General features: G+C 38.2%; 1 protein-coding gene across 2 annotated transcripts in view; it reads right to left on the minus strand.

Moving 5' to 3' along the window:
- The window catches only part of INTS6 (integrator complex subunit 6), an 85,534-nt gene that overhangs the window by 27,669 nt on the left and 39,686 nt on the right, over window positions 1–18,179 (minus strand). For both annotated transcript variants that reach the window (XM_043998479.1, XM_043998480.1), the window contains one exon: window positions 3,187–3,370. In XM_043998479.1, coding sequence (XP_043854414.1) covers window positions 3,187–3,370 — 184 coding nt within the window. The remainder of the gene's footprint in view (window positions 1–3,186; window positions 3,371–18,179) is intronic.

Raw genomic sequence — 18,179 nt, forward strand, 5'->3', positions numbered from 1 at the left:
TAGAGTAGCATTGTAATTAAGTCTAGGAAAGCAAAAGAACAAAAATTCTAATTTTTGAAATAAGCTAACAATGAAAGGTTAAAAGATGAATTTATTGGCAGCTAGGTGGTGCAGTGGATAGAGCACTGGCCTTGGATTCAGGAGGACCTGAGTTCAAATCCAGCCTCAGACACTTGACACTTACTAGCTGCGTGACCCTGGGCAAGTCACTTAACCCTCATTGCCCTGTTCCCCCCCAAAAGATGAATTTATTTAATGTAGGAAAAGTTATGGTTAAGTCTTTTAAAACCTTCCCATAGGAGGCAGCTAGATGGCGCAGTGGATAAAGCAGTAGCCCTGGATTCAGGAGTACCTGAGTTCAAATTCAGCCTCAGACACTTAACACTTACTAGCTGTGTGACCCTGAGCAAGTCACTTAACCCCAATTGCCTCACCAAAGAAAAAAAGAAAAAAAAAAACCTTCCCATACACAAAAAGGTGACAAAAAGTAGCTTTCCTCTATTTCCATTACTGTCAATTTAACTAGAAGGATTTGTTAGATTTTAGAAAGAATTTAACATCCTTTGGTTCCTGAGAGACTAAGATACAAGACCAGGGAAGGTTGCAGACTCAACTGTTTGGGAGGTTAAACAAACAAACCAAAAAAAGGGTGCAAGAGATAGCTAGTTAGCAAAAATTGTTTCGATAAGAACTACCTAACGGGAAAGGGAGTAGAGGTGGGAACAAGCATTTATTAAAAACCTGTGAGCCAGACACTATTCTAAGACCTTTATTAATATTACCTCATCTGATCCTCACTACAACCTTGTGAGGTAGGTTCTATTATTATTCCCATTTTACAGTTGAAGAAACTGAGGCAAAGACAGTAGGTTATTTCCCCAGGAAGGTCACATAGAAGCTCAGCTCTTCCTAACTTCAAGCCCAGTTCTCTAGCCACTAGGCCTGCTAGCTGCCTAGGTAAAAGAGAGATTTCTTACTAGACAACCTCAAACTTCCTTCTGGTCATTCTATAATTATGCCACTTTGTTGTACAATCCTGAACTTTTTAATATCATGTCTTTATAGATGCCAAAAGTCATTCTTAATATTCCTATAACTTTACACTAATTCTGCCCCCCCCCCCCCTCCAAAAAAAGCAGAAATGTTCTACCTGCATACATGGCACGTATACAATATCTTTGGGTCTTGCTATATAACAAATTTTTTTCATTCCAATTTTAGTATATGTGCTGCCGAAGTGAACTCTCTAACAAATTTTTTTTAAAAATACCTTTAAAGTTGTGTCCATCTGAGGTAACATTACAAATACAATGAGCAATCATCTAATTGTCTGAAAAAAGAAGAGGTTTGTAAAGGTTTCTTCAAGGTCTAAAATCTATGGCCTGAGAATTCAAAAACTGTCCCAGGCCTACAGATGGCTCAGCACAGTACAAGACAGAAATAAAAAGATAATTCTTGAATACATATAACTTCTTTTTTTTTTTTTTTGGTGAGGCAATGGGGGTTAAGTGACTTGCCCAGGGTCACACAGCTAGTAAGGGTCAAGTGTCTGAGGCCAGATTTGAACTCAGGTCCTCCTGAATCCAGGGCCGGTGCTTTATCCACTGCGCCACCTAGCCACCCCCGAATACATATAACTTCTAAGGGAAAAACAGGATGAAAAAAATGACAGGCAGATCAAACCATCTGAACACCACTCCTGACCACCCTCTAAGGGCCTATAATCTAAGAGCTCTGCGAATAACAGCCGCTCCCCAGAAGCCAATGAATGGCCCTTCTTCCAGCTTGGACTCAGCAATCATCATGCAGAGGATCAAGCCCAGTGCAGAAGGGGTCTACCAACACTGCTAGCATCAACAGTCCTATCAAGCAACTGCCACAGACGGGAAAGGTAATAATCAGACAGACAGTCATCACTGGATAAATGCAATCAGCTCCACCACTACACTTTCCAGCCTAAGTCTAAGGAAGCAACCTTTGTGGAGGTTAAAACTGGCTATGACCTCTTCAGGTGTCATAACCATTGCTTTCTCTTCAGCCAAATACTGAAGAACAAGAAAAGAAACTTGTCACCAAAGTCCTTGGGACCACTAAATGGTTCACCAACAGAAACAGAAATGTTTTTATTCACGGAAATGACAGATAATACAATAGTACATGTTAAAGGTTGCTGGGACTTGCCATCTGACTTACAGAGGATGCCGCCTCTATGTGTTGTCTTCTCCCACGACAAAGTGAGATTTCTTGAGAGCAGAGATTCCTACTTTTTCTATTTGTATTACCAGTGCTTTGCACTTAGTAAACGCTTAAATATTTTTTCATCCACTCAAACATATGTGCGCACGCACACACACATTCACTCTCTCAGACTTCCATGGCCAAGGTAACAAGGAAGGTGACAATAGTATACTTGACTTTACATCTGAATTATCTCACACAAACTGGTTCATGAAACAGTTTGCAAACATTTGACCACTGTGACCTTTTGAGTTATTTATTAAAATCCAATTTGCATAGTAATTATTCTGATTTTTAAGTGGAACATATCATTGAAAGAGATTTTTACCCACCTCCTTTGTCTCTAAGAAGAATTATGTTTATGTCCTTGGATATACTACTCTTGAAATATTTTCACATAGAAATATTCTGTAATCTTCCTCAATGGTTTGGCCCAATAAACAATCTTTACAAAAAGTTTTTCCTTACACCAAATCTAACTTCAATGTTTCCAACCGATGTGGAAAGGATGCTTCCCTTTATATAGACCTTCGTTTTAGGGCTCATAAATCTAGATCTGGAAGGACACTCAGAGGCATCTAAACCAACGCCTTTACTTTACAGATGAGAAAAATGAAACCCAGAGAGAAAAGAAAGTGACTTGTCAAGGTCTCCTGGATAGTATCAGAGATGGGATTTGAATGCTGGGCCTCTGACCCCAGAGCCAGGTTCTTTCCATACCAGTCTAATAACTCCACTTTGTAAATCTCATGCCTTTGAATGTTTCCATTTTCTAGTTAAGAAGCATGAAATAGTACTTTTCAAAATAAAATCCAGTAGGTATTATACCTTCAAGATGGGTGTCCATGAAAGCCAGAGGCCCTCAGTAACTAGAGACATTTTTCAATGCTCTTAGGTTAGCATCAACTAAGGGTTTTGTTTTTCTTTTTTTTCCAGCAGAAACCTTACCTCCTGTCACCTCACACATTGGTGTGATTGCAGAATCATCTAGAGGCACGCCTGTCAACTGCTCTGATTCAACAGCCATGGTGCCAGGCAACCGCAACACTAATGCAAAGAGTCTCTGATCCCAACGGAAAGGTTCCTTGGTCAATTCACTTCCAGGCAAAGGTGAATTAAGAGGTAAATGGAGCTAAAAAGAAAAAAAAAAAAAGAAAATTACAGTTTTACAGCTCAAATTATATGTTAACATAACATTAAAATTCTCATAACGTATAAGAAAATAAAAAATTAAATGCCAGGGGAAAAAGTATTTTGCAAGCCTCACTTTGAGGACCTCTGCTGGGAAATCTGAATTACTACAATGCTTTTGCCACCAAACAAATGTACCTCACTTCATACAATTATGTTTCAGAACTGTTTGTGTAAATTTCATATTTCTAAAGCCAATCATGCATTAAATACACTAAGATAACTTGTACACTTAAAGGAAACATGTAAGATTTTAAAGATAACCATCTAAATTTATCTGATTTAAATTTTTTTCACATTTTAAAAAGCAATACCTATGTTTACTATCCCTCTATAGATAATCTTTGCTAAACCAAAGTAAAGAATTTTTGAACCTACAAAATTGGTCAATTAGAGACAAACTTGTTCTACATTGTTTGAAGAGTCAAGTTTTTTTCTGTTAAGTCATTAATTCCTAGAGAGAGATAAGCTGGAGGTACAGCGACAAGAAGCCAGTCCCTCCCTTCCTGATCATAAATTCCCCAAATACCCGTGATGGGGAGATGATTGCCAAAGTAAGATCAGAAGGCTGGTGCCCCACTGTCAGTCAGTGGCAATTGGATGAAATCAAACTTTTGCTTTGGCAGTAGCAGTGTCGGGAGCAATGCAGAGGAAAAACGGTGCAGGGTATGCTAGTTACCTCCCTGACATTCCACAGGCTCTTTGCTACTTCAAAAAGCAGTCATAATCAAGTCATTCCCATTCTGGGTTTTCCAGGCACTGAAAATGCCACAGCTGACTATGACTTCTGACACCACCCCCACCCCCAACACCATCAATTCTGTAATGAGAGAAAAACCTATGCTGTGTTTGTGGGTCCTTTTCTTTGTAGCAGCACATTCTCTACAAATTTGTAAACGTAGGCAAGATGCATTGGGTAAAGACAAGGCCTCTACTGACTAACATAGCTGCTCAGAGCACACAGTGTCTAGGAGCATCCTTGGAAGCATCCAAGTCAAGGGCAGGAAAAACATCAAAAGCGACACTGGCATATGGTATACAGAAGAAAAGTAGAATCAAGTCTGCATAAATACTATGAAATAAGGAAAAGTCAAAATATAAATAATGCATAATGCAGCTAATATAAATGAAAATAATTAGGTTGATACAATGCTAGGTCTCCACTAGTATATTCCCATTGACCACATATTCAAATAGCTGAAAAGCTAGAAAGGTCTAAAAAATACTTCCAAATAATAAACATCCACATAGACTAAAGTATATTTTCAAGTTATTTTGAAATTTTAAAGATGTACTTTTATCCCAACAGTTGTCATTTCTTGGTTTTTGTCTTACTAAGCACCAACCAAGATTCCCAAAACTATGTGGGTAGACCAATGGAAAAAGTCAAGAAAAGAGTAAAAGGTCATCCCACAAATCTCTAATAAATCAGTCAACAAGCACACACTAAGCGTCTACAGCATCCCTGGAACTGTGCTAGGTGATAGGATAAGACAAAAAAGAAACATTTGCTGATTTTATGGAGCTTAACTCTATTGAGATAACATGTTTATAATACTTAAGTATATAAATCATAAATAGGGGATAATGAGGGAGGAGGGGAGGCCCTAGAAACAGGAATAATTGGGAAAAGCCTCACACAGAAGATGGCTGAGTTTTGAAAGAAACTAGGGTTTTTAAGAGGTGGCAGTAAAAAGGAAGTACATTCCAAGGATAGAGGACAGTCCATATAATGTAAAAGCACAAATATGGGAGATGGGCTGTCCTGTGTGAGGAACATCAAGAGGCCCAGTTAGGCTGGTCTGTAGCAAAAAAAAAAAAAGAAAAGAAAAGAAAAAAAAAGTAATGTGTAGTAAGACTAGAATCTGAAGAGGTTAAATGCCTATCAAAGGTGTTTATATTTTATCCAATAGGCAAATAGATTTGTACTTTTGGAATATAACTTTGGCAGCTGCGTGGAGGATGGATTGAAGAGGAAGAGATTTGAAGATAGGAAAGATGAATTAGAGGATATTGCAATACATGGTCCAGGCAAGAGGTGATTAGGGCTTGAACTATGATGATGCCTTTGTGGCTAGAGAGAAAGGGATGGATATTTTTAATAATTTTGTTGCAGTAGAAATGTCAAGGAGCTCAGCCTGGAGTCAGGAAATGGTATAGAGTCATTTCAGTTGTATTGGACTCTCCATGACCCCATTTGGGAATTTCTTGGCAAAATACCTGAGTAATGTGCCATCTCCTTCTCCAGCTCATCTGACAGACAAGGAAACTGAGACAAAAAGGTTAAGTGACTTTCCCAATATCATAAGGCTAGCATCTGAGTCTGGCTTTGAACTCAAGTCCTCCTGACTTCAAGTTCTGTGCTCTATCCACTCAGGAAGACCACCAGCCATATGACCCTGGGCAACTCGCTTAACCCTGTCTGCCTCAGCTTCTTCATCAATAAAATGAGCTAAAGGAAATGGCAAATCACTCCAATACCTTTGCCATAAAAATCCTAAATGGGAAGAGTCAGACGTGACTGAACAACAAAAGTAATGTCAAGATTTAGTAACTGACTGGATATGTCACAGGCTGAAAACCAGCGAGGAGCTGTGGATGGCTTTGAGGTTGCAAACTTGGCAAAAACAGCAAAGTTTGGAACAAGGGTGTATCCAAGGCACAAAAATTCTCTTTCAGACATGTAGAATTTGAGATCCCTACAGGACATCAAGTTTGAAATGTTCAATCGATAGCTAGAGATGTGTAATTTAAGCTAAACAGAGATACTATAGGGCAAGGTCAGTATCTGTGAAGTCATATTTGCTAGGTCACTAATGACCTCTAAAACAGATTTAAAGCAACATTTCAGAAAATTTAAATTCCCCAAATCTTCATTTTTAAGCATCAACATTCCTTAGGCCTTAAAAATTAAAAGGACCTCAATGTCAACAATTTAGTACACATGTAATATTGGGCAGACAATTATCCAGACCAAGCTATGATGCCATTCATACAGCTTATAATTAAGTAGGAGAACCAAGTCTCTTAATGCCAAGTCCAAGCGCTTTGTATCCCAGTATACAGCCATTTTTGAAAGCTGTTTGAAAATACAAACTTCACAATGATACCACCATGTGATTTTTTTTAAAAACATTTAAGAGGGAATATCATCCTGGCTTACTGTTTTAAAATCAAAACATTCAGAAAACTACAACATTTTTAAGGTTTAACCTTTGGTGTGATTAAGTGATTTCAATGTGAAATGAATCAGAGATTGAAAGAAAACCCTCCAACTTCCAGGTACCCCAGGGGCCACCCAGTCCAGCCTGTGCCTAAACAGGAATCCCCTCTACCCAACCAGACAACCAGACTTTGCTCCAAAATCTCCACCAAGAGGACATCCATCACCTCTTGAAGTAGTTAAGGGTCTCCTGGACCATTTTAAGTGTTAATCAAGGTTTTCCTTAATAGTAAGCCTAAATTTACCTCTATCCATCGCAACTTCTATCTGTTGCCTAAGACCCAGAACAGTATAATCGCTCTTCTTCCAAGAGACAGCCCTTCAAGTAATTTAAGTACTCCTTTTTCCCCACCTCTCCCACACTAAACCCCGTATCCCAAGTCTTTCCCTTCCTCAGGCTATCCATGACCAATTCTTTCTGCTAACTCTGATGAGGAGGCATGCCCTTGAAGCCTTTCATCCCTTTGACACTCATCAGTGTCACAAATGGCTTTCAGTGCCTAAAGCTGAACACAATACTCCAGATATAGTCTGAGAAGGGCAGAAGCTGGATTGGGCCTGTCTTAACAAAGCCCAAAGGTGCAGTGGCTTTCTTAGCTATTCTATCACCGTGTTGACATAAATGGAGCTTGCTCTTCACTCGAATCCCCAAATTCCTTTCAGATCATCTACTGTCTAGCCACGTTTTCCCCACTTTATGATACATGTTTTGAAGCCAAGCATAAGATGTTAATATTTATTATCACTGGGGGCAGCTAGGTGGAGCAGTGGATATTTATTATCACCATATTTCATCTTAACTGATTTGCCCCACTCTTGAGATCTTTTTCAATTCTGATTATCATACTGTATGTTAATGAGACCTCCCAGCTTCATGTCATCTGCAGATCTGTTTAGTGTGCCAGGCCTAGGTTTTTAGGACAGGGCCAAGCAAATCTAGATCTCTGTGGCCCTCCAGTGCAGACACTCCAAGCAATGAAACATTAATGACTCTTCTTTAGACATGGTCAATCATTCATACAGTTCAAAATACATTTAACTGCACTATTAATGAGCCCACATCTCATTTTCTAGAATTTCCAGCATAAGAGACTTTTTAAATGTTTTATAAGATCTAGGTAAACCTTACCTAGACCATTCCCTTTAATTAGTCCAGTAACTATCAAAAAAGGAGTAAGGTTATTCAGTATAGCATGACCTGGTTTTGATGAAGTAATATTGGTCTTCTTGTTATCTCTATACTTACTAGATGACCATTAATAATCTCTTCAATAATACATTCTAGATTTTTATGCATCTAGTATTATCATTCCATGTCAAAAATGAACATTTTAAATTTAATTTTAAGTAATTCATAAATATATTAAGTAAAAATAAATTCAGATTCTTTTTTAAAAGCAAGGCTATAATATGAGCATACCAAATCTAAATCAACACTACCCTTTTTCAATCACTTTAATATGTTTAGACCGACATCCCAAGTTACATATGCATCCCCAAAAAGAGTAAATGAAAGAAAGGAAGAGAGTGAGTATTTATACTTCCTCTTCCTTTTCTCACTACAACTGTAAAGGACCACAAGGAGGGAAAAAGACTGTATGAGTTTAGGATTCTATGGACCATTATTTAGATGACTGGGGGGAGGGGGAAATCATACTTGATTTTCATTTTCAGAATGCCTACAAGGGATAGAATGGGTTTTAACTATCATGTTAGCATTTTCATTAACCAAGTATATAGGTGCTATTAAAAACTATTTTAAGAATGAATTTGGCTCCAATTAAGATTTCCTATGTTGGTATCTTTAAAGGGGCAGGTACATATTAGGATCACCGATCCATATTATCTTCAATTACCATCATTTCCACTTTGAAATTAGGTGAAATGGCTGCATTCTCCTCTGTAGGTCACCCTCATTCCTATCCCCAAAGCCTTCCTTTTTTTCCCTTGGAATTTTACTGCACATTCCTCTTCCCCCATCCAATTCCCCACCAGAAACAGATTTTCCTCTACAGTTAAGCAGGTGTGTGTATGCATCAGCACACGCGCACGCACACACACACACACACACACACACATATACACACATATAGTAGAACTCATTTTTAAATTTCAATGACCCTACCTGATGACAATTATGTTAGTATACCATCAACTGAGGAAACACATGAAGAAAAAAGGTGCAATGAATTCCATCAGTTTGCATTTTTTTCACAACCCTTCACAACCTAACTTATTACACATTGTAGGGTGGGAATGGGGAAAGGAATAAGCTTATATAGTGCCTACCACATGTGAACCACTATGCTGTGTTTTGTAAATATTATCTCATTTGATCCTCAAAACAACTCTGGGACATAGGTGCTGTTATTATCCCCATTTTACAATTGAAAACGAGGCAGGCAGAGGTACAGTGACTAGGCCAGGGTCATACAGCTAGGATGGATCTGAGGCCCAATTTGAGCTCAGGTCTTCCTGACTCCAGGCATTTTGCTTAACTTTGATTTCATAGCAACCTTCAACAAAAGTTAATCAATTCTTTTGTAACTTTATAGTCATATCTTAAGAAAGCATATGAGCGGGGCAGCTAGGTGGCGCAGTGGATAAAACACTGACCCTGGATTCAGTAGGACCTGAGTTCAAATCCAGCCTCAGACACTTGACACTTATTAGCTGTGTGACCCTGAGCAAGTCACTTAACCCTCACTGCCCAAGAAAGAAGGAAGGAAGGAAGAAAGAAAGCAAGCATATGAGCAGTAACTACCTCAATGAAAACAGTCCTCTCATCTATGTCTTGAGGCAAGTTGGGCCAGTGCTTTACTTATTTACCTTGAGTTTGTGTTATTTTAAAATGACCTCATGAATAAAAACATTTTCTAGAAAAAACACTACAAAATTCAAGTTTCTTACTAATTCAGGCTAGCCTTAATCCTAATTCCTTTGAATCAGAGAGTGCTATTGTCTATAATTTCTAAACTCCTCTGGTTCATTCTAATACTAGAACCATATATGAAATACTGAAAATTAACAATTCAATTCATAACGTAAAATATGTAAAACAGTATACACAAGTGCACTGAATTGCACGGTTAATTTAATATGAGTTTTTAAAACAAAGTAAAACAAAAACCCAATTTTCCAGAACCTACAGGGATTGAGTTGTTCAGGCAAGTCAGGTTCTCCACATAACCCAAAGTACATCCTTCACATAACCAAAGTTTATTAAACAAAATCTAACCTTTTCTTAATGGTCATCAAAAAGAGATACACATGTGAGTATGTGTATGTATAAATAAAAAGGGATATGCTTCCCTGAACCTCAGTTTCCCCATCAGTAAAAGCAGAGGAAGTAGACTAAATGATAATTCAACCATTCAAAAAGTACAGCAGAAGATTATTAGCTATCTACTATAATAAAAAATGAAGGATGAGACATACCAAGAAAAGCTCTTTCACATATAAATATAAATATAATACAAGATAGACTGATTGGAGACTAAGGAAAGATCCATACAAGTGGTTTAGGATCATTTGAGATCTCTTAAAGCTCCTAAGTCTTTGGATCAAATCCAAATTCTTTATTTTACAAATGAGAAAACTTGGATTCAGAGAAGCTTAGTGACTTGTCTGAAGTCTTAAGCTACTTGATGATAAGACCAAAACTAAAGAATCCTTGACAGTGCTCTAACTTGCAGGACTTAGAGAAACAGATAATTAAGCTCTTTGTAAAGTAAGAGTAAATGGGCTCTGAGAGTCTAAAATCCTACCTCTACTACTTAAAAGCTGTGTAATCATGGACAAAACATTTAACCCCTGACCTTCCATTTCCTTATTTGTAAAATGGAGACAACACCTGCAATAGGTACCTCATGGGACTGTTATGAGGATCACAATATGCTTTGTATATAATGCTCTGTAAACTTTAAAGCAGCATGTAAATACCAACTACTACTAATAATGCTATGAATAAAATGCATGCATTTTCTTTTATGCATGAGCTTTGTGACATTTAGTCTCACTGCTTATAGGCCTTTTCCCCCTCTTAATTCCTGTTCTCAGTTGTTTCAAATGTCTCAATCCTAGACAGATAAGTTATTATCAGGAGCATAAAATAAAGAAGGGATATTTTTTCATCACCTGTTTAAGGCTAAGATGCTCCATTTAAGAAACTTAAAACTGAAGACAAGAATAAATTATTTGAAGCTAGATATGCTTAGGTTTGCAAAGTCCTGTTTTCTGAGTCAGACTTGGAAGCTGTTTAATCAAATGTTATCTTAGGCATCACCAAGCACAAATTATTAAGGTTCTAGAGGAAGCCCGCCTCCCAGTGCCCTGCTCTTTCACACTCCTCTTTGGAGCCTCTTTTACAAGGGAGGACAGCAGCATCAGCCATTCAAAAGTTTATCAAGTGATGACTATGCACAGTATTTGGCATTTTTGAATAACAGACTATTTTTAGATCATAAAATTTCTCCCTTCCAAACAAGAGTAGAGTCATCACAAAACATTTATTAAGTACCTGTAGAACCTACTAGAATTGTGCTATGTGCTGAAATACCAAAAATAAAATAACATAAAAAAGACATCACACCCTTGCACAAAGAATTTAACAATTGGGGGAGACAGTAATATATAAGAGAAGAGTGGTAATAAATAATATTTAAAGGTTAGATTCTGTGGTACACTAAAAATGCACAGAAATAAAAGATCATTGAGCACTAGAATAATAAAGGGCAAGTTTCACATAGGGGCTGCAGCTTGAGCTCAAAAGCTCAAAAGATAGACAAGATTAGATAGGTAAAAAAGAATGAAAGTGTATTCCAGGCTAAAAAAGCTTTGTGATCAAAGGATTAGCTAAGGGTAGAGGTGGAAGACAGAAAGGGAGAACCAGGAGCACATGGTACATATTAAGGCATAGTTAAGAGGTAAGGAAAACCGCATAGGCAGGGCAAGGGCAGATTGTGGACAGTCTTAACATAAAGAGAGCAAGAAGGAAAGGAATTAGCAAGGGGGCGATAAACTAACAATGGGGAGGATAAAAAAATCCCATGAAGACCATTCCAATCCAATCTGCAGTTATCAAGCACGTAGATGATTCTGGAATAGAAGTACAAGGCCTACCTAGTGGAGAGAGCACTGGGCCCAGAGTCAGGAAGATCTGAGTTCAAATCCAGCAGGAAATACTAATTAGTTGTATGACCCTAGGCAAGTTACTCATCCTCTATTTGCCTTCTCTCTTTCAGCTAAAAAATGGGAATAATAATAGCACCTCCCTGTCAGAGTTGTGAGGATCCAATGAGATAATATTTGTTAAAAGTGTTTGGCATAGTACCTGGCACATAACAGGCACTACATAAATGCTTATTCCCTTCTTTCTCAACATGTTGGGAAGCAATACTAGTTTGAGAACAAAGATGATAACCAGTTTTGAACAAGCTGAGTTTAAGCTAATAAAAACATTTTGGTGGAAGAAATACCTTCTAGGTGTTTAAAATAAGAGGTCAAAAGACAAGTCTGACTAAAAGATAAAGAACTTTTAATTATAGTCATGGGCAAAAGCAAGTATATCAGCAACACACTTATTTCAAAACCACTAGATTGCGCTCTTGCTGTGACAGTCATTAAAAGATAAAAATGATGAAAAACCCACTCGGAAATACTGTGCCCAAACACCCACAAAGTTTACTTAATGTACCTGAAGTTCTTAATCCCAAAGGTATAAGAACCATAAAACCATACAATTTCAGACTTAGATGGGCTTTTAATGGCCACCTGGTCACTCAATAAATGAAAAAAAAAATCCCCATATAACACTTGGAACATTTTCATAGAAGCTCTGCTTGAGGGCATATAATGATAAGGACCCTACCACTTCTCATTTTTAGAAAGCTTTTCCTCACTGCAAAATGACAATTTCTTTGCACCCTCCCCCCATTGCCTCTGGTTGTGCCAAGTGGATCCAAAAAGAAAGCACGTCCCTCCCTCTTCCAGGTGACAGCCCTGAATGTCTTTTCCTTACTTTTCCTCTTCTCCAAGTTAAAATTCCTATCTACTTCTACAAACACAATGTTCCAAATATGATATGACAGAGTACAGCAGGACTATACTTCCTCAGCTCTGGAAAGGTGTTAAATTCAAATGAATCTGGTACCTCATTGATTCGCACGTTATCTCCAATTGAAACAAATCTACTGCCCATCCTGTGCAACTTTTGACCACTCTAAGTTCACTGCAGGGTATCCAACCCAAATATCAGGGGTCTTGCTTGCTTTCTCCTGACACTGCACTGAGACGAGAGACAGACAGTCTGAATGCTCCCCTGGCAGCCCTCACCATGGGACCAGTCCATCTTCTCTGGTCAGACATTTCCTCAATCACATTGTTTACCCTTCCTCTTCTTTGGAATCTCTAATTTGTCAAATGCTGCTGACTGCTGACATCCCCTCTCCATTGCCCTTTGTTATACTTATGGTCAGTTTTGAAGACTTGTTTGTTTGATGTCTCACAGCCATGTAATACCACCAGTAGAATATGAGGTTTAGGATTATTAAAATCAGTCTTGCAATTCCTGTAGGCAATCCTACTTGCTCTCCTACCCTCCTTTGTAATTACAGGCCCAATCCATAGTATATTTGTGCTGCCTGTCCCAAGAACATAGTTAAACAAGTTCTGTTAGGTTAACCTTATAACCACATCATGGAACCTGGAGAAAAGGACAGTGTTCATTTCATCCATTTGGTTTTACTCTGTAGACAGGTCAAATGCTTCTTCACTGTAATCAATCTCTCCTATGTTGTAACTGTCATGACAGCATTCAGGAAAAGGAGCATCTGAAGGCACTTGAAGCCAATAGGGAATCTCCCTTCAACTTGGACTCGGCACTCCCTCTATCTTATTACAATGCTGACCATCAAGGGTCTGATTCCTCATCTGATAATAACAATAAAAGTAAGAATGTGTGTGTGTGAGAGAGAGAAAGACAGAGAAAGAGAGAGACAGAGAAAGAGACTGAACAAGGTTATTTGTTGTAGCTTTCCAAGAATCTTAAATAATTGTGATATACATAAATGAAAGGCATTCTACTGGAAGACAGCCTCTAAAGGAGCATTTGGATTTACTGAATCACATGCTTTTTTCCATAATAAAAAATACACACAGGACTATCTTGTACTCTTTCATATCATTTAGGCAATAGTAGGATGATGAAAACATGGTCCACCATAGATTATCACTTTAAAAACTTACCAGTTCCATTATCAATACCTTCACATCACTAGAATTAAATGAATGACAAAGGATTTATTAAATGCCTATAAGCCAAGTAACTGTGCTAGGACCCTGTAAATGTTTCATTGATTACTGATATGCACACACACATATGTACATAAGTTTCACGTAGGTGGAAAGCTGCTCATGTTTTCACTTGTATTTCTGGGGGCATTAATAAACTTCAAGATTTTCCCCAAACCTTCAGTTTCTTCTTGGCTTTCAGACACCTGGTGAATGGATACCAGAATGCCCTCACAATTGGGCTGCCTTCAGTACAGATAATCTCTATTGGCACTTGTTCCAATCCAGTTGGTTCCCATCTCTGTTCTCTTTAGTACCATTTCTATTTTTTCACTACATCTGGTAGTGTGGTATGGTTGCTCAATTAATTGTCCTTGATGGTGAAAAAAAGTTGCAACAAAAATCTTGACAGATCTTTTTCATTTTCCTTGTGTGTTTTTATGGGGTCTTTCTCTCATTTTCATCCTTGAATGCTATCAGAATGACTGCTTTGTCAAGCCCTGGCCAAGCTTTCTTTTTAGACTTGTTTGACCCTCTACTGCTTATGAGGTAGTAATTCACCACAATGATCCATCCTTCTCTATAAGATTTTACAAATGAGTTAGCATTTTAAGCCAGTCGTGCCATTGGCTATCATCTCCCTCTTCCTGACAAGTTGAGGGTTTGCTAATAAGTAAAGCAAAAATAAATTGTATTTTCTTTTTCATTTTCATTTCTCTAGTTTTGTGCAAGTTTTGGTCTAAGATGTCGGTATTCTGACTATACAATTGATTCACAAATGACCACCATATCAGTTAACATATCACTTCTGTCTGTCAAAGAATCATTAGTTTCTTTTTTTTGACACTATTTGGTCCTAGCAATATTCAATACTTATTCTTTTCTCAAAGAAAATATTAATGATATAGAAGCATGAGGCTTCTGCCCAGTCTAAGTCTTTGTTCTCTCTCAATCTTTATTACAGACCCATGTTTTCCAATTCACTATGTGTTGAAGTTACCAAACATCAGAGGGTATGGTATGTTGATGTATTTTGGATGGTCTTTATGAGTTCTTCACAGACTCTACCTCTTCATCCTTTGCAACAGATGCTGGTGCATAAGTGCCATTATTTTAATGGTGGTCATTTTGCAAATACTCATCAAAAGCACTGAGAGGACAAAATGTCCTATGAAATCATGTTTCTTGTAGCCTTTCCGTATAAGATAAAAACTCTGCCAATAACTCTGTTGGCCTCTCCTTTAATTTGGCAGAAACTTCCTTCTTTTATCTTTTTTATAGCAAGAATGTCCGGGACTATGAACTTGCAAGCAATAACGCCAAAACTCATATTTTACAAGAAACTTAAAGGCCAGAAAGGTCAGGTGGCTGTCCAAGGTGATTCAGGTCCAATAGTCACATGGGTACTTGTTGATCACTGGACAAGGATCTCAAATTCCTAGTACAAATAACCAAATTGTAAATTTAGAGATAGTATGAGAACTATCATTCTAAATTAGCACATGTTGCCTCCATTTGCCACTTTCACTACAGAAAAGGAAGGGGACTGTAAAAGACTAAGGATCATTTTTGACCAAAGAATTCATGAATGATTTGCCAACCCACTGGTGATGAACTTCTCCCTACATAGTCTGCTTTGAGAGCAAGGCTACCTATTTGTTGCCAGGGAAATGAGAAGAGAATGGAATAAGTATTTATTAAGCTGTTAATGTCAATGCCAAATACTGTGCTAAGTGCTTTACAAACATCTCATTTGAAATCTTCATTTTATAGATGAGGTTAAATGACTTTCCCAGAGGCTGAATTTGAACTCAAGTCTTCCTGACTCTAAGCCCCACGCTCTATCCACTGCATGACCAGCTATCTACAACTTGACTAAATGCCTTCCCAGCCAGGCAGACACTGTCAGAGCTCATGCTCCACTGGCATTTTCAAGAAGCCAGTCTCATCTTTATACCAGAATGAGACCTCAGAGTAGTATAGAAGAAAAGTAAGGCTGGAAGCTTTGCCTCTCTCAACACAGTTTATGCACCAAATAGCTTTTTTGGGCTATGAACCCGTTAACTCAGGCTGACATTGCAAGCCATTAAAAACTCAAGATCATTTTCAGACAAATGACAGCCATGCCTTTCCCATCTTGTGACTCTATTAAGTTTTTTAAAGCCAAGTCTAAACCTTTTTACATTTATCCCACTGAAATGTCATTTTTATTACTCAGTCCAATGCTTCCTTGTCAAAAATCTTTGTGAATCCTAGCTTCATGAAGCTTCTAGCTTTCCCTACCAGCTTTGTGTCACATGTAGTACACTACACATAATGGATGGGCACTTAATAAATTGGATCAGGATGATTTTCCAGAGTGCAGGACAATGTTGAGGCTACTATGGGGTGGGTATAGTATGGATAAGAGAAAATGGTCCTGGATCTATCTATCTTCAGATGTAACCTCACCTGATAATTCACAGCCTGACAGTTAGACAGGGCAGGAAGTTAAAGTACTTAATGCAAGTCATACAAAGAAGAAACATGATTTGAACTAGAACTTAGGGTTCAAATGTCCAGTGTTGTTTTTCTTTGGGGGGCGGGGGGGTTTCCCACTGCAGTAAATAGAAAAAAAGTGTTATTTTACAGAATACTAAATACAAAATTGTACAACTATATGAAATGGGTGAAGAAAATGCACAGATTTAACATTTGGAAGATACATTTTCTATCTAGGTGGGAAACGAACTAGGTCTAAAGTGAAAAAGATCTGGGCAAATATTTAAAAGAAGGTTAGGATGAGTTCTGTGGATAGAAAAAGGAAAGGTGATGGGGACAGCTTGAGCAAAGCTTATGCACACTAGAACCTCCAGGAGACCAGACCATCCACAGCAGACGGTGTGCAGCCATGAAGATCTGAGAGAATAAATGGAAGAAGGACTAGCTAAATAAAGGTTCAAAGATCACAGCCAAAAGTTCAGAAAAAAGGTCAATGTTAATAAAAGGTTTTGGAAAACATATTAAGGCAACATGGAGCAGGGTTGAAAGAACGCTGAATTTGGAGTCAAAGAACAGGTTTCCAAATTCTAGTTCGGCCAAGTAATACCTGCAAAGGTGCTTCACTTCTGAGCTTCACCTCCTCCTCATCTTTCCAATGAGGAAATTGGACTGGATATCCTGCAGGATCCCTTAGAGTGTTTAATTCCCTCATCACATTCCCTTATTTCCCTTAATTCCATTAACACACCAGGATTTAGAACTGACCAAAAAGGAAGCAAGGTAAGAATTAGTAATTGAGGCGAAAGAAAACCTATGCTGCTTTATATTCGCATGGGAATCAAAAGGCAGAACAAAACCAAAAGACAAAGCTCTAGGATTCTATTCTTATTAAGACAGAGATGACAACAAAACAAAAAAGTTGAAACAAATGAGACTATTCAGGCACAGTGGACAGAGAAGCCAGTCTGGAGTCAAGAAGTGAGTTCAAATCTTGTCTCAGACAGACAGCAGCTGTGTGTGAACCTGGGCAAGTCACTTAACTCTCTTTAGCTCAGTTTCCTCACCTTTAAAATGAGCTAGAGAAGGAAATGGCAAAACCACTCCAGTAACTTTGCCAAGAAAAATCCAAATGGGGTTATGAAGAGTAGGCTACAACTGAAACAGCTGAACATTAATGACAGATTAAGAAAAGAAAAGGTTTTGTTTTCTCATGCTAATTTCTGACATGGTTTTGCATATATAAAGAAATCCAATTATCAGACAACTATGTGGACTTGAGGGAAATCAAGCGAAGTTAGGCAAACATAGGCATCATTCATAGAACCTAGAACATAAAGAGCTATCTCCCTGGATTTAGAAGTGAGGTCCAGAAACCTCCTCCCAATTAAATCAACATACACTTTGATCCTTGGGGTAGCAACAGGTGAGGACAAGATGAAATAAAATGGCAAAGCAGCATGGCTAGTACCACAGTGGTAGTACAGCAGTAAGGCTGGGTCTGGATCCCAGGCCATCATATTTCAAATCCAGGGTCTTTTTCCAGAATACCACACCATGGAAGCATTCACCACAAAGGCCAATCAGTGTCCCTAAGAAGGTACCCTTTTTGATAGTCCATAGGCCTTCCATAAAACACTATGACAAGCCTCATAAAGGTTTTTACATACAAACTGTGGCCTGAACTAACATGGTCCCTTCTCCTTTTCACCTGGACAAAGGCTATACCACCTAACCTGTTCTCCAGATACCAGCTAGA

This window comes from Dromiciops gliroides, chromosome 3, assembly GCF_019393635.1.
Source record: "Dromiciops gliroides isolate mDroGli1 chromosome 3, mDroGli1.pri, whole genome shotgun sequence".
Taxonomy (NCBI): Eukaryota; Metazoa; Chordata; class Mammalia; order Microbiotheria; family Microbiotheriidae; genus Dromiciops; species Dromiciops gliroides.